General features: G+C 23.6%; 7 protein-coding genes across 7 annotated transcripts; 3 read left to right on the top strand and 4 right to left on the bottom strand. All coding sequences in view use genetic code 6, as the record gives it.

The window, feature by feature from the left end:
* Positions 1 to 560: 560 nt before the first annotated feature.
* Positions 561 to 5,057, bottom strand: TTHERM_01002910 (response regulator receiver domain protein; the record flags this gene model as incomplete). The annotated part of the gene is made up of 1 exon (XM_001030889.2): positions 561 to 5,057. The coding sequence occupies one exon, from the start codon at positions 5,055 to 5,057 to the stop codon at positions 561 to 563; it is 4,497 nt and encodes a 1,498-aa protein (XP_001030889.2).
* Positions 5,058 to 7,354: 2,297 nt separating this feature from the next.
* On the top strand, positions 7,355 to 11,968 carry TTHERM_01002900 (cation channel family protein; the record flags this gene model as incomplete). Its single annotated transcript, XM_001030888.2, has 9 exons — positions 7,355 to 7,777; positions 7,833 to 7,872; positions 8,193 to 8,251; positions 8,345 to 8,525; positions 8,587 to 8,662; positions 8,724 to 9,202; positions 9,281 to 9,855; positions 9,911 to 10,199; positions 10,491 to 11,968. 9 exons carry the CDS (start codon positions 7,355 to 7,357, stop codon positions 11,966 to 11,968), a joined length of 3,600 nt encoding a protein of 1,199 aa, XP_001030888.2.
* Positions 11,969 to 12,643: 675 nt separating this feature from the next.
* TTHERM_01002890 (Mov34/MPN/PAD-1 family protein) lies at positions 12,644 to 13,695 on the bottom strand (the record flags this gene model as incomplete). Its single annotated transcript, XM_001030887.3, has 2 exons — positions 12,644 to 13,224; positions 13,317 to 13,695. 2 exons carry the CDS (start codon positions 13,693 to 13,695, stop codon positions 12,644 to 12,646), a joined length of 960 nt encoding a protein of 319 aa, XP_001030887.1.
* Positions 13,696 to 16,183: 2,488 nt separating this feature from the next.
* Positions 16,184 to 17,497, top strand: TTHERM_01002870 (carboxy-terminal crystallin fold protein; the record flags this gene model as incomplete). Its single annotated transcript, XM_001030885.3, has 1 exon — positions 16,184 to 17,497. The coding sequence occupies one exon, from the start codon at positions 16,184 to 16,186 to the stop codon at positions 17,495 to 17,497; it is 1,314 nt and encodes a 437-aa protein (XP_001030885.3).
* A 1,403-nt stretch (positions 17,498 to 18,900) lies between these two features.
* Positions 18,901 to 20,256, top strand: TTHERM_01002860 (carboxy-terminal crystallin fold protein; the record flags this gene model as incomplete). Its single annotated transcript, XM_001030884.4, has 1 exon — positions 18,901 to 20,256. The coding sequence occupies exon 1, from the start codon at positions 18,943 to 18,945 to the stop codon at positions 20,254 to 20,256; it is 1,314 nt and encodes a 437-aa protein (XP_001030884.3). The 5' UTR covers positions 18,901 to 18,942.
* Positions 20,257 to 21,087: 831 nt separating this feature from the next.
* On the bottom strand, positions 21,088 to 24,104 carry TTHERM_01002850 (ATPase, histidine kinase-, DNA gyrase B, putative; the record flags this gene model as incomplete). The annotated part of the gene is made up of 4 exons (XM_001030883.2): positions 21,088 to 22,200; positions 22,270 to 22,949; positions 23,226 to 23,577; positions 23,664 to 24,104. The coding sequence occupies 4 exons, from the start codon at positions 24,102 to 24,104 to the stop codon at positions 21,088 to 21,090; spliced, it is 2,586 nt and encodes an 861-aa protein (XP_001030883.2).
* Positions 24,105 to 24,654: 550 nt separating this feature from the next.
* Positions 24,655 to 27,600, bottom strand: TTHERM_001002849 (ATPase, histidine kinase-, DNA gyrase B; the record flags this gene model as incomplete). The annotated part of the gene is made up of 4 exons (XM_012800502.1): positions 24,655 to 25,692; positions 25,758 to 26,440; positions 26,719 to 27,070; positions 27,160 to 27,600. 4 exons carry the CDS (start codon positions 27,598 to 27,600, stop codon positions 24,655 to 24,657), a joined length of 2,514 nt encoding a protein of 837 aa, XP_012655956.1.
* Positions 27,601 to 27,602: the final 2 nt, after the last annotated feature.

Genomic DNA, 27,602 nt, shown 5'->3' with positions numbered 1-27,602 from the left:
AAGTTATATTTAGAACTTTTAATAAAAACAATATTTATTTGTTTTTTTAAAAATAAACTTACTTATTAAAGCTAACTACAAAAAGTAAAAATTAATCCAATTAATTTTATTTTGTTAAAATTTAAATAATTTATATCATCAACCAATAATTTAATAATTTAAAATAGATTATTTAAGTACCTTAAAAATTAACTAAACAAAAAAAATAAAAAATATTCAAATTTTGAAATAAAAAATTAAACTTTTTAAAAGTTTTTCTTTTAATTTTCCTTATAAATATTAAAAAAAGAAAGAAATCACATTAATTATTTTAAGAAGAAATAAATATTTATCTTTATTTCACTGCCAATTTTAAAAATTTTATAAATTAATTTAAATGTAACTAGTATTGGTAAATTATTGAAAAATTGATTTATTTATATATATTTTAATCATATATTTATTAATTTTATTTACTAGATAGAATTAAATTGGTTTGTTTTATCTTTTACTTATTTCAATTAATATTGATTTTTAATTTAATCTTAAAATAAATTGAATTTTGTATGAAATTATTTAATTCAAGATTCTAATTAAAATACTTAAGCTAAAACGTTTTCAAATGATTAAGTATTGATGGGTTTGGTGATGTAGTATTTCATTCCAACTTGATAAGCCTTTTGCTTATCACTTTCCTAAATATATGCACTACATGCTGATATCACAGGTGGCTCTGCTTTAAGCTTTTTATAAAATTATAAAATCTTTTCTGTAGTTTGATAGCCATTCATTACTGGCATATCTATGTCCATGAAAACAAGGGAATACTTATTACAGCAAGAGTGCTCTTTCTTTTTTTTAATAAGATCAAGTGCTTCGAATCCACTAGTGGCTGCATCTATAATAAAAGAGTACATTTTTAGTCTAATTTATAATGCATAAATATTGAATTCATTATCATCAACTATCAATATCTATGGACATTAACATTTTCTTTATTTATTCTAACTGGCTATTAGTAACTAAAAGTTATTTATTTAGTTATTTATGTGAACATGCTTTATACCTTCATGAGAATTTTCTTATATATTTTGACGACTTTCAACCATGATGAAACTATTTAGAGAACTAGAACTATTTTATGGTTAATTAGAATTCTAATTTACATGTTAATCTTTTTTTAAACATCCTCCTTAAAATTAATAGTTTTTATTAACTTAAATATTGCATAAATTATCACTTGATTTTGAGGTTTAGTGATTTTAATCTATCTTTAAGATCATTTTTTTTCTTTATAATTTTTATGGCTTTTCACAAACTTTAAGTTTTTCAGATTGATTTGGGAATTTTTTTTCTGTGCATTCACTCATAACATCACATGATTCTTCTTGTTTAGGAGAGTTAAAATAATTCAAATAATTATTTTTTAAAACTTAATTGCACAGTTCTGAATTTACTTTTTTATTTGAATATTAAGTTTCTTCAAAATTTTCTAAATTATGTTTTTCTTAATGAATTTAATTTAAGGGTAGCTTATTTGAAAGCTAACAGTTCTTATTTTACGTTAAGCTACTGAGAGAAATACTGCAGTGTTGATTACTCAGGTTAAGTTTTTTGTTGATAGAACGGTCAGAGTCTTTCATGTCTTTTTATGATGCAATATTTATTTCGCTACATTTATTTTTTAGTAAATTATTATTTGAAGATAGGATTTTGATATGGAATTCATCTTCACAGATACTATTTCTTTTTGAATTAGATTGTTACTTCGAAGCCTAGAAAAATTCTTTGCTAGTTGTCTAAGGAGAGTGAATATTACCTTAAGATCCTCTTACTTGCAAATTTAAATTATGCTAGTCCTCCTAAATATCTCTATAAGAATAAATTTAATTGCAAATATTAGAAGCATGTTAAATAATTTAGAAAGCAGTCTTATTGAAATTTATCTAGACTAAAGAAGTTTGCAAGCTTTTAGTTTTAGACTTTGAATTTAAATTATCAGACTCACTTTCAGGAAACAATTCCTTCATATGATCAAAATTTCTATCGCTATGAAAACTGTCTAAATTATTTTTATCTTAATCTGGACTCACTCTCAAATTGTTAAAACTTAAACAAAGTCCATTTTTACTTTACAGGTGATGATTTTTACTTCTTTCTTAAGACCTGTTTGAATTTTTAAAGGTTTCAATGTATAAATTATTTTCTAATCCCCTTATATTGTTTTAAGAAATGCTTTTTGTTGTGAGTTCTTAGCTATTTTAGATTTCGATTTCATCTTGGTTCATTTAATATTAATTTCTGGCAAAAAAAGACTTTTAAATTTGGTTGTTTTCAGAATATTCACTATCTTGTTGATACTTTGATCTTTGAGAATTGAAACATTCTAATTAAGGAACAGGCAAATAAGTGCACCCTTTTCTGTTCTGACATTGACTAACTATATAAAATGTGAATGTACTTCCTTTACCTAGTTCACTTTACACATTTAAAGTTCTGTTATCACCCAAACATTTGGCAAGAATGTATGAGATATTCAAACCTAGACCCGCATTTTTGGAATTATTATTATTGTTGTTGTTGTTAAACTGAAGGCTTAATTGTGAGTTTAGATATTCTTTTTGGTTACTATTATGATGAGATTGATTAGAGTAAATGTCAAACTCAGGTTGAGTAAAATTAAAAAATATTTTTTTTAATTTTTCTGGTGCTATTCCACATCCTGTATCACTGACATCAATTTGTAATATGTTTTCTTAAGAGTATGAAAGTTTAATTGTTATATTACCTTTTTAAGTAAATTTTAGTGCATTACTAAGTAAATTTAAGAGAACTTATCTTGTTTTATTCAAATCTGTGTAAATTAATTTAGGGACAAACTCATCATATTCAAAAATAAGTTAAAGATTTTTCTACTAAGCTTAGAGCTTAATAAAATTTAAGCATTCATGACATAGATTTATAGGAGAGAATTCTTAGAATAGCATTTTAATTTTTCCAGATCTATTTACTTCTGCCATGTCTAAAATATCATTTATTGTATTTAACAGAATGTAACTTGAAAATAGAGCAGGATTCACAAAGTAGTTTTTGTTTGCATCTGAAATATCATTCTTCATGTTCAGCATGTCCAACATAGAAATAATACAATTCAAAGGAGTTCTGAGTTCATGAGATATCGAACAAAGTAGTTTTTGTCTGTATTTATCCATTTTGTTCTTTAAGTTTTCAGAAACAATTTCAAAATCTGTTTGGGTTACTTCTATAGAAAATAAATATTGAGTTTGTTCTATGTTAGTCTGCACTTCTTCGTTGCTATTATATTAGTCTTTCTACTTGATTTAGCTAGTTTCATTTGTTTAGCAGTTTAAATTTATTCTTTATAGATGATCATTATCAGATTCACTCATTAAAGAACATATTTTAGCAACATGATAAGGTTTGGTTTTGTAATTATAATGCTTTTATGAGCTATCAATTTTACTATTGCTTATATTTACAATTTATTTCAAAGATTCAATTCTTTTGCTGCTTGTCTGACTTTCTTCTTTTATTTAATTGAGAGTCTTGTTGTCTCCGTAAATTAAGCTCATTTTTCTGTTGGCTATGTGAACTGAAGTGCTAAAATCTGGATTAGAAGTTTTGCACTTTTAACAAAGATCATAAGAAGCATCTTAGGTATTTAAAAAGCAGCCTATCTTATAGTCAATTATCTTCTTTTTATTTGACTTATCTTTGTAAATCTGCGATATGATTAAATAATTAGAATCAATTTGGATTTTATAAAATTGTGATTAAGGATACTTTTTATTTTTTGCTTATGAATTCTGCTAGTTAATTAATTTTTGGCAATGCTTGCAAGTATTTGTTTGGTTAGTTTTTGAGTCAATGATTTCTTGAGGCTATTATTTAATCAAAAAATCTATCACTTAGCTCAAACAAATATCACCTTTATAATCTTCAAATAATTAATCTATATTTTCAGGGATATGACACTGTTTTAATTTACTTAATCCCTCAGTGAATTATTAGCTGCTTACACTTGTCTGCTAAAAATTATTTTGCTTTTAAAAGTTGTTTATCCTATAATTGTTTATATTTATTTGGTAATTAATGGGAGTTCTTTGTGTTGCATTCAAGTTTTACTGATTTTCTAGATCATATAGAGGTGAGTTAGAAGTTAAAGAGTTGTTTAAATGTATAAATTAGAGAGTGTTAGAAATGTTTTGAGCTCCATTCTACTTGATAAAAGTATCTTCAAGCTCATGAGCAGACACATTAATGGGCATTAAAACATTTTTGTCTATGCATTATTAGCATTCTTCTTCTTTAAATTTAATAATCGAGTCATTTGCATTTTGATTTTGTTTTAAGTCAGCTGAGTTTTACTTATTCTAATCAGGTATTAAGCTAAAAAAATCTTTATCAACGTTTGTTTCACTGAAAATGGCATTGTTTTGTAAACTATTGAGCTGTTCATGATATTAATTATTATGTGATTAAAATAATTTTGAGTTATTAAATTTTAAATTTATAAGCAGCAATTCCTCTCTCAGAGACCTTTTGTCTACTTGCGTTGATTCTAGTTTAATTTATTAATTTGTTTTTTCTTCGAAAAATTAAACAAACTAGCTATTTATCTTTACCACTTCTTTTTTATCGTTAATTATCAGTATGCCAGTCTTTTACAGTTCTTAGAAGTCAAATGAGCTAGAATTTTATTTTTTATTTTGATCTTCTATCTATTTGTAATTAAATTAATTGTTTTCGCGTTATTATTGTTAATTCAAACATTTGCTCTCTTGATCAATTTTTGATTCTTTTTTTATGTAATTAAACTAATCACGTATTTTTTACCTACTTAAAATATCAAATTCTTGCTTTTATTTATTTTGCTATAGAGGACTAATACCATTCTGCTGATATTAAACTTCTCTATCTCTTTCTTCATTAAAGTCTTAAAATAAAATAACTGCAAAGATAATGAAAGTTGAAATAATTATTCCAATATCTGATCTCACATCAAATATCTTTCCTTAAAAAAGATACCTCAGTATTAGATATAAAAAGTGGAGCATAAATACCTTCAAAAAAAACTATCTTCTTTAATTAAATAACTTAGGATAGAAGAAAATAATAAGAGCTATTGATATAGAGCAAGAGGTCTAGGGTTAATAATCAGTGAACATCGAGTATTCATTTAATAAAATAGAAATAACTAACTTTATAATATTATATGTATTCTATTATTTCTTAACAGTAACCAAAAAATAAGCCACCATAGTAAAAATAATTGTTATTATTTACAATAAGAGACAGACTATTTTATTTGTTTTTTACTATGAAGAATGAGATTGATTATTTTCAGAAAGCCATAAAATCATAAAGAGCAATTCATTGAGACTGTAAATAATAATTGATATGGCTAAAATTATGGTTTTATTTTGCTTTAATCTTTGAGAAAAGGTCATAATTTTTGTGGTTAATAAAATGGTATTTATTTTAAATTTTAACTTTACTTTATTTAATAAAACAATATCAAAATTATTTGAAATTAAATTTTATAGAGATTCATGATTTTACTATTTAATTAAGCAACAATTTTTGTTTCTTTTCTTATACAAACAATTCTTTTATCTGCCAATTTATATTTATTTTAAAGTATTCCGATGATTCTACTTAATAAAATTAAATTTCATAGAAACAGATGAAGTAATTGAATTGATTTTCTAAAATATGGTGATTTAGATATGTTTTTTTATTTTTTATTTATTTATAAACCACTTTTTAATATATAAAAAAAAACATTTTATTTTCCATACCTATCTTAAATTGATTAAATCATAATCATACTTCGTTATGTTAAAATATTTTATCGCAGAAATATATTTCACATCGATAAATTTTAATTTAAACTTATTATAATCTATTTATCATTCATTCTAAAATTTAAGAGCAAACAACAACTTTATTTATATATAATTCAAATAGTTTGCATTTTTAAAAACTCAATTATGATTGATAGGGTATTAAATGCAAAATTTTTATAATAAATTTCTTTTAGATTAATTAATTATGATGCCTTTGTAAATCTAAAGTAATAAATATAAAATTTAAAATTATTTTATTAGACTTTTTATTGTAAATTTTTTACAAAAAAATTTATTGCTTATTTTATCATAAAAATTATGCTTATGAATCAATCATTCTATAACACTTCTAAAGAAAAACTATAAAGGTTTAATGGATTTAAAATTTGAATTAAATTCTACTAAAAACTTGATTTAAGCTTAAGCTTTTAAAAATGTTCTATTCTACTCAAAAGCTTTTTACTTTAAAAGTTGGAATCCATTATTTTTCCTATTCAAATATTCTAAAATTTTTTAAATTTATGATATTAATAGTTATAATTTAGTGAAATCAGAAATTATTAGCAGATAAGCTAATTCAAAAATTATAAGTTTACTTGAAATTAACAATGATAATTTATTTTTTAAGATATGATCAAATTATTAAATTAGAAAAATAAATATTTTTGTAATAAAAAAATATCTATTACTAAAATCTTTAATAGGATAAAGTTTAATGTTTCATTTATTATTAATAATTTGATTATTAGATATAATAAAAAAATATAATTTAAAAAAAAGCATAATTTATAAATGCAATTAATACTAGTAATGAAAAATAATTTTGTTATAAATTATCAAGTTAAAAAATAATAAATATATTAGGATTTATATTCATCTAAAATAATAATTTATAAAATAAAAAAGATTTGCTTTTGTTTAATTTTATAAATATCTTTTATATTTTTGATTATTTTAAATATCTTATAAATAATATTGATAGTGAACCATTACCTTACAATAAAAAAAATTATTCAAAGATTTGATATAAGTAGATAATTTTTTAGTAATTTAATGTAAATTAAAATTTATAAAGCTGTTTTTTGAATTTAATTTTACTATGTTTAGTATATTTATAAAGTCTTAAATAAAAGGGATATAAAAAACCTACATTTAATTTATTCATTGATTATATTGGATTGTTATATTTTAATAAAAAAAAAATACAATTAAAATATTTATTAATTAAAAAAAATAATTTATTATGAAAAATGAATGTTTAATGTACTTAATTTAATTATTTGGATATTTAAAATTTTCTTTTCAACTTCAAATTATTAAAATACTCAAGCAAATCATATTCAATATTAATCTAACTTAGTATATTGTTTGCGTTAATTAAATTTACGTTTAAATGAGTTTCTTTTTTAGAAAGCAACTTTTTTTTTATAATAAAATCTTTAATATATTTAATAGTTTACAAATATTATTAAAGCAAACAAAAGTAGGAGTTTAATAAATATATAATGATCGAATAGGCTATATTTAAATAAAATTCTTTAGGATAACAAAATCTAATAAATGAACCATAGGAAGTGATAGCTCAAGATATAAACACTTTGAAAACTATTTGTGTAGATCAATATTAGATGACTTAAATAGATAAAAGGGAGTCAAAAAATCAAATACTTCCTAACAATGTAAACGAGTAAAATACTATCAAGGATAACTCAGATGAATTAGCTAATTAGCCTTCTGTTAACTTTAAAAAGCAAATCACTTTATTCTAAAACAGAAAATGGTAATATGTGGCCAAATTTATTCAAAAGATAAAGCAACAAAGTTCTTTATATAGATTTGGCCAAACCAGAAAATCTTAGCTTGACATTATAGATGATAAATCATTCTTTTATGATTACTTTTACTACTAAAAAAGATTTACAAATGAAGTAAATTTTACATTCCTTAATAGATATAAAAAATAAATCGAATTTTAATATATAGATGCCTTCACTGTTCGAATCGTTTGCCCACTACTTAGAAAGTAAACATAAAAATAACAAAAATGATTGTTTATTTTCTTTTATTCTGGGTTCACATATTATCTTTTTATGATATTTGTTCATTATAAAAAGAACATATAATATTCATTAGATTTAGAACTTGTAAAGGGTTAATATAAAGCAAATTTGTGCTCGCTAAAAGAAATGAAAAATAACATAAAAATTGTTTATCTGACTCAAATTATTTGTTCATTATGATTTAAATAGAAAGAAAATAATTTTTATATTAAAATTTAAATTATAAAAATTATTTTTAATTTTTTTATGAATTATCATTTATTCTATTTTTAAAATTAATTAGCAAGAGAATTCATTAAATTTCTTAAACTAAGAGGATTTAGTAACTGGATAATCATGCCTGTAAATGCATAAATATATAGTTTTCTTTCTATAATTCAATAATTAAATGAATGATTGAAAAACGCTTAAATTTTTTTTTATTTTAATGAAAAGGATCATTTACCTAGCCGATTATGGAATTTTGTGCAATTTTTCTTTCTACTGATTTACATAATTTACTTACCTATCAGAATAGCGTTCGACTCACTTTACTAAAATAATTAAATATTTATACTTTTTGAAGTTATCCCTAATATAATTTAGATAATAAATATCTTTCTATAGTTAAACACAGGTAACATTGATCAATTATTCATACTGCTTTTCTAAACAAAATAAAATTGTGTTTTTTAAAGGTTTTTATAAGAGAGGAGTTGTGATCACAGATCGTTCCTAGATCATAAAACATTATTTATTCTCAGTCAATTTTTAGTAAATTAATTAAATCAATATCGATCATTATATAGAATTTTATTTCATTTTTTTAATTAAGCTTCGATATGTTCCTTTGTATTTTTTGGCTGATATCTTTAAATAATGGTGTTTCTATATGGTTTAAAGTAGTAGGAGTTTTAAGGCTTTTTACATTTATACATTACCTTTCTTAAATTGAATACACAACTGATATTAGAGAGTATATTGGGAGTTATTTGGATTTGATTAAACTGGGCGGATTTATTTTTCTATGTGCTCACTTAACTGGATGCTGTTTCTATGCTTTAGCAAACTATGAAAAAGAACTTGGAGTCTTTTCAACTTGGATTGATAAAGACAGACTCAATTTTGTAGATAATGAAAACAGTGTTAATTTAGAGTTTTAAGGATATGTTGCTTCCTTTTATTGGTCCATCATAACAATGTGCACTGTAGGTTATGGTGATGTTGTTCCTACCACATTTAGAGAGAGAATATTTGTAGTTTTTGTTTGCATGTTAGCTTGCTTTTTGTTTGCATTTGCAATGAACTCTATAGGTATATATAATTCAATACATAGAATTATTTTTCAAAAATAAAAAAATGTTAAATTATTTATGGTGAAAAAATAAATAGGAGAGATAATTAAAAACTTAAGATAAAATAATGAGGAATTTAAATTACAAACTACTTCATTGAAGATTTACATGAAAAAAAGAAAACTTCCTAAAAGCTTATAAATGAGAGTTAGAAAGTATTATGAGTACTTGTATGCAGAGAAAAAGCAAGAAAATGAGCTAGGAATCAAATTAATTGATGATCTTGCTCCCACTCTCAGAAGTGATGTACTAAAAGAGATGTATTCAAACATATTAAAAAAATAAAAGCTGTTTAATCTCAATTTTTCTGAAACATTTATTACAAATCTGTATAAATATGTTAAAGAAAAGAAATACAGTGTTGACGAATATTTATTTAAAGAAAACGAAAAATCAGAGAACTTGTTTTTCATTTTATCTGGAGAAGTTGAAATCATTCTTTAAAATAGAGTAGTGCTTCAGACTCTTTAATAAGGAGAATTTGTAGGCAGTCAGGAGTTTTTCGGAGACAATCTTTACTAATTTTCAGCCAAAGCAAATACATTTACATAATTTTTAATTATTGATAAATAAGATTTTATAGAGAGTCTAAAAAATTTTGAAAATGATTATGTAAAATTATAAATCGTTTACTTCATAAATTATTTATATATTTAAAAAAATTTAGGAATCTTTCTGTGAGATCAGGGATAATATTAATTTATAGCACAAAAATTCTGCATTATGTATTAGGTGCGAAAGCTGCAGCTAATATGGACACACATTTTAGGGCTGCTCAATGATTAAATTTCATGGCAATAAATATAAATAAATATTTAACTATAATAAAATAAAATAATCAAGAAAAAAATAAAGTCGAAATGATTTTACTTTTACTACCTTGCAATGTGCTAAAGAAGTTGAAGAAAGTGTCAAAGCATTTCATGAGCATGTTTACTACACTTAACTTTAAAAAGGTAAATTAAATATTTATCATTGAATGCATAACTAAAATTTTTTGATGTTATCAGTCTTATTATTTTTATTTTATTTTTTATTGGCTAAGTATTAATAACAACTACTTCAATTTTTTCTAAAATAGCATCATATTTTAACTTTAAATTTTTAGATATAAATAATTTAAAATTTCAAATGATATAAACTAACATTTTTAAAAATAGATTTAAATACAATAATTTTTAATTTTATGAATTTTCTAAAATTAAATTAAAGTTGTTTTGAATTGTTTTTTAAAATAAAATTAATAGAGGAATTTGAAAGAAATCTTTACAAAAATTTTAGTACGATTGATGATAATGAGGATAGTGATGAGTCTGAAAAAGAAAAGACAGAATAAAATTAAAGATAAATAGGAAATTTTAACAATTTATAGAATTAAATTGCAGAAAACTAAAATACTGGTATTGGGAGTAGATTAACCATTAATTTGAATAATCAATAATCAAAAGAAGAACATAGCATAGAAAATGAATAAAAAGATAATCAAAGATTAAAAGTAAAATCGTTTGTTGGTTAAAATGATTCCAAAAAGCCTCCAGCTATTTCTAGCTTTTTTGCAAGGGAGCAGTTGTAAGTTGAGAAAACATAAAATTCTCAAGATACAGATAATGAGTCAGAGTCATTTGATATAAATAATCCAAGTAGTCCTGAAAAAATATTCTATAATAATAAAAGCTCAGAGGGAAAAATATAAGAAATCAGAATATCTACAACTCCAAATAAGAAATAGTAATACTCAAGTAAAGCAAAAACAGCAGCAAAACTAGAAAATGCAAATTCTAAACAGCATAGCTACTTTTTTTCTTATTCTCTGAAAGATAATTAAGATAATGAAATAAAGACTACACATAACAGTAGCAAGAATGATGAATACAAAGAATCACTGAAATCAAATAAAATTATATACATAGAAGACTAAGTATAGTAAGGATCACAGTAGAACATAGTAGCATAAACTCATAAACCTAGATTTTTTACAAAGAAAAATGACTTAGAGCTTAGGAGAAAGTCTAAATTTTTGAACTTTGGAAATATTTAAGGAGCTCAGCTAAATAAGTAAGTAAGTATTCAACTATGTGATTCCTCAAATGCTTCTCCAGCTAAGAAAATTCCATTTATATAAGGAATTCTCTCTCCAAAAAGCAATCCTATATCTCCTAAAGTTAGCAAAACTCCTATAAATCAAAATTAAAAAACTCCTGCAATTACTCCAAAACATTATGAAAAAAGATTAACTATAAGGCACTAATCATAATTTTCTAATTCGTTAGCTTCTATAGTCTATAACATATATGAATAAGCTATACAGCAAGAAAATTTAATAAGCAAGAAACTGCCAATGAATTAAGAAGTAGAAAATGAATTCGATAGAATGAAGGAATATCAACATTATTTTATCAATAACAATCCCTCTTAAGTAGTTTTAAATTATAATAAGTATGCTGAAGAAAGGAAACGTTGTTATGAATTAATGAAAGGAGCTAGTTTAAGAAAGAAGAAGAAAAATTCTTAAAAAACTAGATATGAAAAGAAAAATTTTAATATGCTAAATAAAAGAAACTAAACTTTAAAATCAGCAAGTAGCAAAACAAGTCAGTAATAAGGTAACCAATTTAAAAAGATTTCAGTTGACTGGTCTAAGTATAATGAAGAGGTTGAAAAGCCATAGGAAATAAATAAATAAGAATTAGATTCACTGATTAATAATTAGAATAATAACTAATGAAAACAATTTATCTTAAATGCTTATCTACTTTTAAAGTTACCTACCATCTTTTATACATTAATTTCAAAATATAATTATTTTTTTAAAATAATGGTCAACTAAATTTCTTAACAATTTCATAATGCGTTTGAAATTCACAAATTCATAGATACAGTTAACTTTTTTTAAAATATAAACTTTTAATACTTCTTTAAAAAATATTTCATTGTTATTTCAAATAATTTGTTGAAACTGCTAAAATTATATTAAAACTGATGAATAAAATAATGAGAAATGTAAACTTATTTTATTTTAATTAATTAATTTTATAATGATAAAATATTTATTATTCACTCTCTTTTAAAATTGTATTTATTCATATTTTTATTTTTTTACATATTTATTTCCACAATTAAAATAATAATAAAAACACTAACTAATTTGTAATAAAATTAAAAATGGTAATTATATATTGTATTAGATTGAGAAAATATTCTAAAATAATTTTTAAACAAATCAGATTTTGCATCGCAAAAAAATTATTTAGTTAGCTTGCAAAAAATAGTCAAAAAGTTATATTGGAAAACTAATTAGATTGTGAAAAAAGATAAATGAACACTTAACATTAAAAAATAGATTTAATTTTGAGAGAACAGTATATATATATTTTATTCATGCCATACTACAAATTGCAAATCAAATTTTATATGAGAAGAGGAGATTCTTAATAGACTCACTCAAAACTGCTTGATTCTTTTCTAAAGCATATTTAAGAGGCTCTTTTTCTTGAGCAGAGTTCTTTCCTAAAAGTTCGTCTAGAGTGAGCAAATAATCAGACTTTTTGCTTTTAGATTTTTGGTTAGAAATTTTACTTGAGAGATCGTTCAAACCTGTAACGAAATAGTGGTTATTTACAATCAAAGAGGAAGATGTAACAGTGTTAATCCAATATTTATTCCACAATATTTCAATTAGTTAATTATCAAGGGAGTTTTTAAAGAAGCTTACTTCAAGCTAGTAGTAACTTTTATAGTGGATACCATAATCTTCAATTTTTTCAAGAGGGATTGATTAAAATTCTCTGTGATCATCATCAGGTGCATTATAATCCTAAGGATAAGTTCTAAAAGCACCAATTTGTATTTTACCACTAACCATAGTTCTAATTGGATCAATAACTATTGCAACCATTGGATCACCAACTTATTGTAATCTTTAAGTCATAACATCTGTTCCTGAAAGATAAGGACCATAACCAGGGTGACTATGATACCATCCTAAATTTTATTATTAAAGCATATTATTTCAATTATTCTAAATATGTTTAAATGAAAAGAAGATTAATCAAAATGATGATAATATTATTTACCTCTAACATTTTCCTTTCTTCCTGCCTTTTCTAATAATTCAATAGTCTAAATCATAAATTCATTGCATTCTGCACCAGCACTAACTCTAGTTTCTGTTGCTTCAACTGGTAATGCAAAGACATCCATAATTAAAAATGTATCACCCTAAATCTTTCCTAGAGGTAAACCCATAACTTCATTTGAACCAGCCATTCTAGCATGAGAAAGCATTTTCAAAAGAGCAAGCAAAGAAATCTTGCACTTCTTGAAGTAACGAGGATCACTTCTCCATGGTCTGGCATCTAAAATCTTATCTTATTCCTTTTCATCAAAGAAGTAAAGAGTTTCATCAGTAATGATATTGTTTTGCTCTTCAAATTTTTTCAAATCTTTATTCATTTTTGTTTGCTTTTTATGATGCTTGCTTATATGAATATATCCTAATTTTTATTAGATCTTATTATTTTACTTATCTGATCTTTTTAGTATTTATCTAACAAAGTAATTTATTTATTTAATTATTTATTGAAATTCTTTTTGTTTAGTAGAGGTAATAACAAAAAGCTATATAATCATTTATCTATTTATTCATTTTGTCATCTTTTCTACATTAATTAGCATTTACCTGCTTCTTTCTCTGCATAGGTTTTATTAGTATATATAAACTGCTTTTATCTCATAAAATGCTTTCTCATCATCAAAGAAAGATATTTGATGATTTTCCTTTCTAACAAGTAAATATCTTTTATGGTGAATATAAATATAAAGATCATCAGCTTTTCTGATTCGTAAATACACAGATAATACATACACCAATATTTCTTTTCTTTAATTCTCTCTAAAAAATATATCTGACACCAATTTTCTTTACTTTTAGCTATCAGAAATTTTTTATTTTAAGTTATTTTAATTTTTTAAAAATAAATTTATTATTGCAAATGTTAATTTAAGTTTTTTTTTTAATTTTATATATAAAAATTTGATAAAGTATTTTAAAAGTACATTTATAATAAAAAAAGTTAATGAATCTATCTTAATCAATATTAAATTTAAAAGAATTTAATTTAAATTATAATCTTAATAAAAATAAGATTTATTTTTTGATATTCTTGGGTTAACCAATCATTTTTATTGACTATTTCCAAAAGTTATTTCAAAAAAATATATTTTTTACCAAAATCAATCAATACGAATGCCAAATTGAATGTATTTTATGAAATTCAGATGACTTATTAAACCTAATAAAAAGAGTATATTTGTTTATTATATTTAAAATTTTCAATTAAAAAAAAGAAAATTCATATTTGATTTTGATTTATTTAAGAACACATCCAATTTAAATAAGAAACAAAAAAGGTTAGAGTTAATATAAATTTTATTAAAACTTAAAATTAAAATAGAAAAACAACTAAGTGAGGCTATTTACTGATAATTTAAAAATGCTTTAATGTAAGAAAGTAATTGTATTAATTACTAAACTTTTAAGAATTTAGATGAGATGGAAAAATTATTTATCACTTAAAAATATATAAATTTTTGTTCTATTTAATTTTTTAAATAACTAATTAAACTTTTTAAATTATTTTTTAAAAATATAGTATTAGATAATTATGCTCTTAGTTGTAGGACTTTAAATGATTTGCTTTTGAATTATTAATTTTTAAATAAAATTCTGTTAACAATTAATTTAAGAATCTAAAATAAATAATTGTTTTAAAAATCAATAAACATAAAAAAAGTTATATTTAGATTAAAATTAGATAAAAACTATCGATAAAAAAATCGAAACACAAGATATATCTGAATACTATTAAAAAATTAATTTACTTGTTGCTAATTTAATTAAATAAAAAAATAGTAATAATAAATTAATTAATAGTTTTTGAATTAATTTATGATAATATAATTTCTTGTTTTATTTAAATAAAATTTTGTTTGTTAATTTTAATATTTTAAATATTTTCAAGTTTAAAAAATGATTTAATTTTTGTTTCTCTTTGTATGTTTCTTATAAATTTTAAATTTCTATAAATTTTTTAAGTTCAAATCAACAAATTTATTAAATAAAATTTTTTAAGTTTAAATCAACAAATTTATATAATAAAATTTTTTTAACTTTTTCATATTAATTTATAATATTTAAGAGAAGTGTGTTAGTTTTAATATTACAAAAATATTTAAATTAACAAAATTCCATTTCGTTTTTAAATTTAATATTTACTAAAATTAAATGTCCAAAATTCTTGCTAAAAAGAAAAATTTAAAAAAATAATATTTTTGAATGTATAATTTTTGTTAAAAGTTTCAAATAGTTCAGTTATTTAAATCATTTTTTTAATATTTTATTTAAATTAGCTTCATAATAAAAATTATTAGGAAAATTTTTAAAATTAAATGAAATAATCTTATAAATTTAAATAATTTTGCTAATAAAAATTAATAATTCTTAAATTAAGTTCAAAATATTTGTGATTATAAAGTTTTAATTCAAAAAAAAATTCAAATGATTAAATTAAAATAAATATTTAATTACTGAATTGATAACATCAAATTTTTACTTTTTAAATTAATTTTCACTTAAAAATAAAATATTAAGGATAAGTTAGAACTTATCGGAACATAGGAAGCAAGCTGTGAAGTTTAAATGTGATCTTATAATAATATATTATATGTTTATATGAATGATTGACTGACTGAATAAATGAATGAAATTTATTTATCGTTTTTTAAAGTATTGCACTATTGATTAATATAGGAAAAACGAGCATTCTTCTTATATTAAAAACAAGAAAACGGAGGTTTTGTAATTTGAGTGAAGTAAATTAAAGAGGAAAAACAAAATAATTAATAATTGGTAATAACTATTCAATATATTACAAAGAATAAAATGCAAAAGGGATATATTTTAATTGCCTTAATTTTGCTCGGTTTCGCATCAGCTAACTTTTACGAAATCGATAAGGAGTTTACTAGCTCAACATTTGATGGTAGAGCTCTTAATAGCTGGAAACTTGCTGGTTTCTAAAATTCTATCACAAATAATTGTGGTGGTGTTTCAGTAGTTGGTGGTCCCAATGTTGTTGCAACTGGTTCAATGTCCAAGAATTTTACTACTGATTTTGATCTTACCTCCATTAATATTTCATTTGATTTATATTTGTTCGATTAATGGCTTTCTGGTTGGGAAGGCGGTAGAGATTAAAATACTTTATTCAAGGTATTCGTTAACAACTAATAGGTACATTAACTTGGATCAGATTACACAAGATAAATTCACTAAAAATCTAGCAATATTTGTGGCCAACCCGACCCTGATAGATTGACTCACGTTTCAGTTTCAGTTCCTGTCACTGGTAGATCATTTAATGTTACTCTCCAAGCCAATATTGCATCAAACAACCCAAGTGTTGCTTCTTGGGGTATCAGAAATTTCTACATTTTATCATCTTATGGAGCTGATAATTCCAAGGTTGTTGCTTCTGAACTTTCTAATGATAATGCTTTTGATGTCACCAGTTGGACTTCTACATTCCAAAACGCTGTTACTTCTTGCCCCAATAAGATTGTTGGTGGTTTCAATGTCGCTGGTCCTGGTTCATATGCTGTTAGAAAGCTATCTAATCTTCCTCCTCACTCTTTCTTGACTATTAGCATCAATGCCTTCTTCGTTGATTCTATTGATTCTAACGACTCTATCATCTTCTACGTTGATGGTAAAATAGTACATGAAGAAACTAGATAATTCTTCTTGGCAAGCAAAAATATTTGTGGTGCTGGTTGGAATGATAATGTTAATAACAAATTCGTATTTTTGATTCCTCACTTTGCACCCACTGCTGAATTCAAGATCTATATCAATACTGACCAAGCTGCTGGAGATGAATCTTTCGGTTTCAGAGATTTATAAGTATCAGCTGACAGTCCTTGCCCTATTATTTACGAAGGAGCTAACTAATAAGGTAGAGCCTTCTCCTTCTGTGGTGATATTCCTGATCTTAAAAAGATTGGCTGGACTAAACCCATTAAAGGTATTTATGTTCCCGAAGGTTATGCAATTAAGGTTTACGTAGACTCTAATTTCCAAGGAAAGAGATTCAAGGTCTCCAAATCTAACTTCAACCTCACCGGAAAGGAATACAAGTTAGTTAACAGAGCTTTCAATATTGATGTAAATGAATAAAAGCTCAGACGTAATGAATGAATAAACCCTAGATGACTCATTTCTTATCTAGCTTTTTAAGCTAGATTAAAGCAGAGATCTTTAAATTAATAGTATTAATAAGTCAAATAAATATACTAAAATATTTTCTAACTTAGTATCAGATACTAACTTGATGCATGCATTTATATGAAACTTGAAGATTTTATTTGATTTGTTTAATTTAGTTTTTCATTCGTTTATTAATAGATTTTTGAAACAACTTTTTTCAAAAGAATTTATTCTGTTTTTAATTTAAATTATTTTATTAAAAATTAAAAGTTGGAAATACTTTTCTTTATGTTTTTTTCATTAAATAAATAACTTAAAAAAGAAGCATAAAAATATTTCTTTTATTATTTATTAACTAATCATTCATCAAGTAAGCAATTTTTATTTTTTTTAATTAGCAGTAAGAATATTTAATTTCGCATACATGTATTTGATATAAACATAAAGGCAAATATTCCTCTTTAAATAAAAATTATGAAATTTATTTAAATTTAAGAACATTTCAAATAAATTTGAATGGAAAAATAAGTTAGAAATTTTTTTGTTGTTGCAAGGATTTTCATATTTTTTAGGGCTTAAATTTTTAAATAATCTTCCCCAAATATAAATAATTAAATAAAATAATTTTTTAATTTTAATATTCCAAAAATCAAGAAAGAGAGTAAAAAACAGAAAGAAATAAGAATTATCAAAACGATAAAAGAAATAAGGCATAAATTTATTGTTCTTTTGTTAATAGCATAGTAGTGCTATAATCAAAAAAGTAAAAAGATTTCAAAGTAAAAACAAATAATTTCAAAAGTAATTTGAATAAATTTCATTTAAATTTTAATAGAAAAATTGAATTCTATATAAATTAAAAATATTTTAAGTATGAATTAAAGATATTATTAGAAAAAAGATTGTTAATAATTTGTCATTGAGAATTCAATAAAATATTTGATTTTTATCAATCTCATTTAATTAAAAACTTAAAAAAAATATGAAAATATGATAAGAAATATAAAAAACAATCTGGTTTTAATAGAAAAAAGAAACATACATAAGATGAATATAATTCAATTTTATTTAATATATAGAAATCGTTCATTTTTATTTATTTTTTAATTTCATTCTTTTTTTTGCATTAATGAAACATTTTTAAAAAAATATGGTTTCATTTTTTCAAAAATATTTTTTGAAGTCAGAAATTAATTAAGACAATAGATTCATAATACATAATATGCTTTCTGGTTGTGGAAATGTTTTTTCGTTTTATAACTAGATATTGAAAAATTAAACAAAAACACTAAAAACGATTAGCTAATAAAAAAACAAAAGGGAAAATTGACCTTAATTAAAGAAAAACGGAAGTGTTAGAAATCGGTTTGAATTGAGAGAGAAAAAATAATAATTAATTATCAATACAAATACATTAAAAAGAAACATTATTAAAAATGTAAAAAGGATACATCTTAGTAGCCTTACTTTTAGTAGGTTTTGCTTCCGCTAACTTCTACGAAGTTGCCAAGGAATTCACTCTCAATAACTTCAATTCCAAATCTCTTAGCAGTTGGAATCTTGTTAACTTCAAGGGAGATTAAGTCGCCAATTGCAATGGTGTTTCTGTTGTTGGTGGTCCCAGCGTCGTTGCCAGTGGTTCAATGACCAAAACTTTCACAACTGATTTTGATCTCAACGGAGTTAATATCTCTTTCGACTTATATTTCTTTGATAAATGGTTCTCTGGTTGGGATGGTGGTAGAGATTAGAACACCTTGTTCAAGATCTTCGTTAATAACCAATAAGTTTACCAACTTGGTTCTGATTACACCAGATCCCTCCATGCTGATTAACCCAATCTTTGTGGTGATGCTACTCCTGATAGATAAACTCACATTTCTCTTGATGTCCCCGCTACTGGTAGAAACATCACTGTCTAACTTGTTGCCAACATCGCTTCCAATAATCCTGCAGTTGCCTCTTGGGGTATCAGAAATTTCTACATTTTATCATAATAAGGTTATGATGATTCTTAAGTTGTTGTTAGTGAACTCAATGATGATTCCAATTTCGATGTTTCTCAATGGTAAACAAATTTCAAAGGTGTAATCACATAATGCCCTTCAAAGCTCCTTGGTGGTTACAATGCTGCTGGACCTAAAGCCACTGCTGTTAGAAAACTCGCAAGTCTCCCTGCTCACTCCTTCTTGACTGTTTCCCTCAGTGCTTATTTCATTGATTCCATTGATGCTAATGATTCAGTTGTTATTTACGTTGATGGAAAGGTTGCCCATGAACACTAAAAGGCTTATTATGAAGATAGTACTAATGTTTGCGGTGCTGCCTGGAACGACGGTGTTGATAATGAATTAAATATCATTGTTCCTCACTTTGCTTCTACTGCTGAAATCAAAATTTACGTCAATACTGACCAAGCTCCTGGTGATGAATCCTTCGGTTTCAGAGAATTCTAAGTTTCTGTTTCTTCTCCCTGTCCTATTCTCTACACTGATGTTAATCAAGGAGGTAGACAATTCTCCTTCTGTGGTAATCTTCCTGATCTCAAGGCTGTTGGTTGGACCGCTCCTATTAAAGGTATTTACCTTCCCAAGGGAGTTGAACTCACTGTCTACTAAGATTCTAACTACAATGGAAAGAAATACACTGTTAAGAAATCTAACTTCAATCTCTCAGGTAATGAATACTAATTGATTAACAAAGCTTTAAACATTGATGTTACTGAATAAAAGCTTAGACGTAACAAGTGAAAAATTAGATAAATTTAATACTTTTTTTGAAAATGTATTAAAATTTTCATAAAACCATATAAATAATAATACTTTTGATTTTTGTTCTTTATGTACATTAACAAACTCATAAAAGTAAGTTGTTACGATGTTTTAAAGTTTGTAGTGGTTGAAAATTATTTTATGAAAATGCTTCTTTTTTTTTTGATTATTCTCATTTGTTAAATCCAAAATATTCATTTATTAATTAACTAATTTATTTATTTCCTTTTTATTCATTTCTTTCTTTTTTATTATATTAATTTAAAATTTTTACTCTTTACTATTTTAAAAAAATTAATAATAAAATATTTATTTTCTAAAATAAATTTAAACATCTTATCAATAATATTCATTAATCCTTTATATAAAATATTTTTTTAGAAATTTAAACTTAAATTTTTAAAAATGTATAAAAAGTTCTTAATTTATCAAAAAAAAAGAAAAATGCTTTTTATTCTTAATCTTTAAAACAAATATTTTAATAAATTTATTATCAGTTTTTAATTTTTAAAATGTAATTAATTATCTGATTGATCATGAAGATTAAAACAACAGGTATTTAATTTAAAATATTTGAAGCATATCAATTAAAATATATAAATTTTAGCTTTATATTCATTTTATCTCATTTTTAAAGGTAAAATAAAAATAAGGATTGATTTAATCAAAATTTAATTTTTATTATTACTTTATTAACTAAAAAAATCTAATAAAAACAAAAAAAATTAATAAAAAATGGATATGATAGTTTTATGTGAAAATATAAAAAAAAATATTTCATTTATATTAAATAGATATATTTATATATTTTCACTTATCTTGTTATTATGATTTAGTAGTAGTAAACTTTTTAACTCTTATCTGCTTACTATCTGGAATGAATGAATTTTATTAAATTGGATTTTATTCTTCTAAAGGTATCTTTATGTCAGAAATTATTTCTAAATCTATTTCTTTATAATCAGTACAATTTTTTTTTGAAGGAACCTCAAGTTTATCTTCTTTAAACTAATAATTTAAATTATATTAAGGTAAATAGTTGTTTTTATCTCCTTTCTAATTAAAGTCTTTATTTTATTACTAAAAAGCTTTATTATTAAAACTTTATAGCAAATTATTGTTTGTGCTTTCTATGATTACATCTTCTAATTATCCTTCTTAATTAATTTGGCTCGATACAGGAGAACTCTAAAAATTGAGTATGTAATTTTCGTCATTTTTATTAAATAAAGATTAATCATTGTCTTCTTTGTTAGGAGAAAATTAGCTCAATTATTTTACCCTTAAGTTTTAAATGATAGATGAAAACTTTGAAAGAGGAGAAGAAGGTTATTGCTTTAGCTACTAACTTTCACTTAATTAGGTATTAAGAGTATTGTGATACTATTTAATCTCATTTTCATCAAGGAAGCAATCCAATATTTTCGGATCTAGCATCATTAATAATTTAGTATCTATTTCAGTTCTTTGTTAATGCTTTTTCAAAGAATTAAAAGCAGAATAGGCATCAGCTGCCTTTTAAATTTCTGTCCTATCATCCATATACAACAAATTAAATTTTTCAATCTAGAGATATTTTTTGTTTTAGTTTGCTTAATCTATATCTTATTAGGGTTGGTTTTCTTAGTTATCCTTTCCACCTACTTTTTAACATTTTTACTCCTATTTGAAGACCTCACTTTCTCTAATAGTAGGTTTAGGGAGATAATTAAATAATTTTATTTGATCTTCTGATAGTAATAGCATTTTGAGCTTATCTATTTCCAATAATTTGGTTATAAGATACATTACATCTAAATGCTTATCGAGAATCTTCTAACTATATTCAATTTACTTTTTCTTTCTAGAGATAGTTTTAAAGCAGGGAAATATATAATACAAAAAATAATCAAAGTAATACAGGTGAATCACTTGATGAGTAGCCTATTATTATATAAGTATCATTTAGTTAAAATTCAAAGATTAATTTTTAGAATAGATAATAAATATTACTTTAAAAAGTTTCGAAATAAGATTTTCTTCCATTTTTTCTTCTTTTTCTTAAGGCTTTAAAGAAATCTCCCTCTTGTAGTTTTTAATAAACTGAGAAATAATTTCGCTATGCTCCTTTTTCCTATTTTAAGAGTTGTTTTCTGATGGAGTTTGCTAGTCAAAACTTCTTATGTGTTGTGAAAAACTCAATTACTCCTTATTTTAGTTGCTAATAGGAGATAATTATTATTTCTCTCGATTTTTCTTGAGTTCAACTAATCTGTTTGTGAATTTTTTAACTAATTTTTATGTTTTCTCATTTTTTTATTCTTTCATAATATTTTATTCTTAAATTTCATCTTCTAAACTCTAGAATGAAAATACTTCATTTACTAGGCTTTGACTTAAGTCTAATTTACTTATCTTTGAACAGATAAATGCTGAAATAACCATAAATAGACTCATAACACCTGAGATTTGAGCTAAAACATCTTATATTTTCATATAAGATCTGAAATACCTTGATTGCTTTGCTTTCTCAAATCTTACTATCATATGCACAAATTTGTTATTCTAACCATAAGTGAGTTACTCAGTTGAGTAAGAAAATGTGACATCTCTGAGAATTTAGATATCTTCATTAATAATACCCATATCACTTTCAATGTAAACATTGCGCCAATACATGGTAAGTTCTTTCACTGTTTAAAAAAAAATTGTGTTAAATTTAATTATATTTCAATTTTTAGTTGTAATAAATTCATAGTGTATTATTATTTTTTTTTTTTTATTAAAAAGGAATCTTAAGAAGGATAGGAAACATTATTTTAACCAACCAATCAATTTCTCTCTTAATAAATAAACAAACTACTTTCTTTGAATCAAAGTTTATGAAAACTTATTAAAATAATGATAAATATTAATTGTAAATTTATTTTATTAAAAGTAAAATATTATTTTTAATAATGAATTAATACCAAGTTTGTTAGAAGTAGGCCAAAAGATATCTCTAGGAAAAGTAGTAAATGGATTATCTCTCAATTTAGGGTTGATAACTTTGTCTGTATAGTATGCAGCGAAGTATCCATTCATAAGAACACTATCTATATCTTCTTAACTCTTGCATACAACTACCTTTTATCCATTTTTTATAAGTTAAGCTGCTTCTTCATCAGTTTTATTTTAGCATTAGTATACAGAAAAGTCAAGGACTTAAAAAAAGTCTGCTTCAAAGTCTCCAGCGATGCTTGCTTTACCATCAGATTGATCAAAGCAATACATTTAATCTAATCCTGATAATTACTAAAAGTATTCTAAGCTTCCTTCTACCTTTTTTAAGTAAAACATTTTTTAAAAGAATTTAATTATATTTTAACAAGTATTTACTAACTAACTAATTTATTAAATAATCCTACCTAAAAATCAGATAATTTACAAGGATATGGTCCTAGATCTTCTTCGCTCCAAACCTAATCGTACTAACCTGTAGTTTAATTATATACTTTGATCATTTATGAGGCTATTACTTTAATACTGTAGATAGATTCATCTATAAATTAATCAAAAGTATTTGGATCTTACATACCAAATGCCATACTAAAAGTTTAATGAGTCATAATGTATTATTCTGGCTACCTTAAGCTTTCTTCTGAAAAATTTGTGACAGGATTTTACTTTAAAAATAATTCTGCTCCATATGAATAAGCAACAAAAATAAATAATCCTGCATTGAGCAAACTAATAAAACCTCCAAAAAAGGTCAAATGTTAGGGTTTCTCTTTATAAAGAAGTCCTATTTTTTATCCAAACATATCAAGTTTTGTTATTTGTTTTTTTATTTGAGCTCTTTTACCCATTTTTACAAAAGTAGAAGTTTGTTTTTAATAAATTCTTTTTGCTTATTTTATGTTATTGGTTTTTAATTTATTATTCTTATTAATAGAATAAAGTAATGTAGCTTTTAAATAGTTATTAAAAGACGACATATGGCTAATATTTAATTCTATTTAGCTTAACAATTTATATATTTTATTCAACTCTCCATATAAATAAGAGGTGTTAGTAAGGGTAGTTTCAACTTGCATTAAAATAAAAGAAAATTAAATTTTATTTAATAAGTTAATTCAGTGTTGATATATAATCATATGTCAAGTGAATTTAAAAATATTAATTGATTATGAAAGCTATTAAGTAATTTAAATAAAAGTATATAATTTATTTTCTTCTTTATTAAACCTTTTCTGATTACAATTTAAAAAAACAAACATAAAACTTATTAATTTTGATTTTTTCATATTTTCGAAAACATTTAAGGTAAAAAGATTAAATGACTAAATTATATAATATAAAAAACTAAATGAAAAAAATATAAATAAAAAAATAATTAATATTTTTTTATTCATTAATTCAATTTTCTTCTGGTGATTTGGAGTCAGATTAAATATCTATTGAGTTTTGATTTTCATCAAAATTATTATTATTTTATTTATTATCTTACTTTTTATTGCTAAAATGTGATTATTCTTGTAAATTATTATTACTTTTTCCTGTATAATCATATAACTAATCTATTGTTTTCTATTTGTTTAAACTTTTGTTAAGAATCTAACTTTGATTCTTATGATTTTTTTGAAATTATTGTGTTACTAAATTGATGTTAGACTGATCTTCAAAAAATCCATCTTCTTACATATATTCATGATTCATTCTATAGCTTGAAGGAGCATTTTAGATATCAAAATTAGAATAGTCTTACTGATTTGCATATAACTACTCGTTATCTTCTTTGTTTAAAGCAAATTAGCTATACTATCTTGATCTCATTTACTAATTACCTAATTAAGAAATGTTGGAAGATTACTTCTAAATCTTGCTTTCTTGTAATTAAGTATTGAGGGTTTTGTGGAACTAATTAATATCCTTTTCATCAAGGAAGTAATCTAATATTTTAGGATCTAGCATCATTAATAGTTTTGTGTCAATTTCACTCCTATTTTAAAATTTCTTTAAGGTTTCAAAAGCAGAATAAGCATCAGCTGCTTTTTGAATTTCACTTCTTTCATCCATATAAAGTAAATTAAATTTTTCAATTTGTAAAAATCTACTTGTCTTACCAATTTAATTATCACCTTGATTTTAATTATTATCTGTTTTTTCAATTCCTACTTAATTTTTATTTGAGGACTTTTAAAATAGTTCGGCTTCTCTTATCGTCGGTTTTGGAAGATAATTAAATAATTTAATTTATTCTTCAGAGAGTAAAAGCATTTTTAGTTTATCAATTTCCTAGAGCTTATTAATGAGGTACATAACATCTAAATGCTTGTTAAGAAGTTCTTAACTATATTAAATTTGCTTTTTCTTCCTAGAGATAGTTCTAAAGCAAGGGAAGATGTAATACAATATATATTCATAATAGTAAAGATGAATTACTTGGTGTGAAGCCTTTGTTTATTAAAAATATTTAATTAAATATAGGAAAGCTATTTAATAAACTTTCATTTAATTACTTTAAATAGTTTTGAGATAAGACTTTCGTACTATTTTTCTTCTTTTTAATTAGGCGTGGTCTGGATTTCTTTTTTGTAGTTTTTGATATAGGAAGAGAGAATTTCACTGTGCTATCTTTTTAAACCAGGATTTTTGGCATCTTGATTTTCTTTTTACTATTCATCTAATTAATGTACTTGCTCTGAGAAATTATTTTATTCTTTGCTTGCTACGCTTTTTGGAGAATTTTAAGAAAATTTGCTTGATTTTACAAGTTAATTTGTAAATTTTCTAACAAGTTTAGATGTTTTCTCTTCTTTTTGCTATTTAGCTTGGTGAATATTATTCTCTTAAGCTTCTTCTTCGGCACTCTAAAATGAAAATACCTCATTGACTAAACTTTAACTTAAATCTAATTTTGCGATTCTTTTACACATAAAAGATGAAATAATTAAGAATAAATTCATAACACCAGATACTTAGGCCAAAACATCTTAAATTTTTATATAAGATCTAAAGTATCTTGACTACTTGGCTTTTTCAAATCTAAATACAAGATGAACAAATTAGTTACTCTGACCATAAGTAAGTTATTCAGTTGAGTAAGAAAAGGTGACATCTCTTATAACTTATATATCTTAGTTTACTATACCTAAATCACTTTCAATGTAGACATTACGCCAGTACATAGTAAGTTCCTTCACTTGAAATTTAAAATTAAATTATAAGTATATATTTATTTAAAAATGAAAAACTAATCGGTTTACTATTTAAAAAATATAAGTAATATTAATAAAATTGTTTATAAAAAAGAATGAAATATATTTATTTTAAATGTGTTTGTTTTTGCTGATAATCATCATGTTCATTTTAATAGTTTGGGTATGAGTAAAAAATTAGATTTAATAACATACATTTTTAAATAAAACTAAATTATACAATATTAAAACTAAAATTGAGCTGAATAATTAATTGTCTTACCAAGTTTGTTTGAAGTTGGCCAAAATATGTCTCTAGGAAAGGTAGTAAAAGGTTGATCTCTTAATTTTGGATTAATGACTTTATCAGTATAGTATGCAGCAAAGTAGCCGTTAATTAACAAGTTATCTATTTCTTCTTAGCTCTTGCATACAACAACCTTCTTTCCTTATTTAATTAAATCGGCTGCTTCTTCCTCAGTTCTATTGTAGCATTAATAGATGAAAAATTCTACCGCTTGATAAAAATCAGCTTCAAAATCACCAGCTATCCCTGCCATATCGTTATTCTAATCAAAGCAATACATCTAATCAATTCCTGATAGTTCCTAAAAATAGGATAAGCTTCCTTCGACCTTTAAATTTTACAATTAAAATTTTTAGTAAAGATTTAAAATATTTTATTCATTCAATAAAATTATAAAGTCAATTAAATATAAACTACTTAGAAATTCGATAGTTAACAAGGGTATGGCCCCAAATCAGTTGATGACCAAACCTAATCATATAATCCAGTTGTGTCATTATAAACTTTAGTCATTTAAGTACGTAAAACGGTGATAGTGTATATCGACTCATCTATAAACTAGTCAAAAGTGTTAGGATTTTACATCCCAAAAGCCATATTGAATGTTTTAAGTGTCAAATTATATTATTCAGGTTGTCTAATACTTTCTTCTGAAAAGTTAGTAACAGGATTCTGTTTCAAGAATAATTCAGCACCGTACGAATACCCTACGAATATTAGAAGAATTCCATTCGCAAGTGTAATCAATCCGCCAAAAAATGTAAGATGTTATGGCCTTTTTTAGTATAGTAGTTATACGTTTTAGCCAAACATATCTATAGAAGCTACTTATTTCTTAATTTCAGCTTTTTTACCCATTT

This window comes from Tetrahymena thermophila, assembly GCF_000189635.1.
Source record: "Tetrahymena thermophila SB210 genomic scaffold scf_8254167, whole genome shotgun sequence".
NCBI lineage: Eukaryota > Ciliophora > Oligohymenophorea > Hymenostomatida > Tetrahymenidae > Tetrahymena > Tetrahymena thermophila.
The sequence above is the reverse complement of the archived record's forward strand: the minus strand, read 5'-3'. Positions and strand labels throughout refer to the sequence as shown.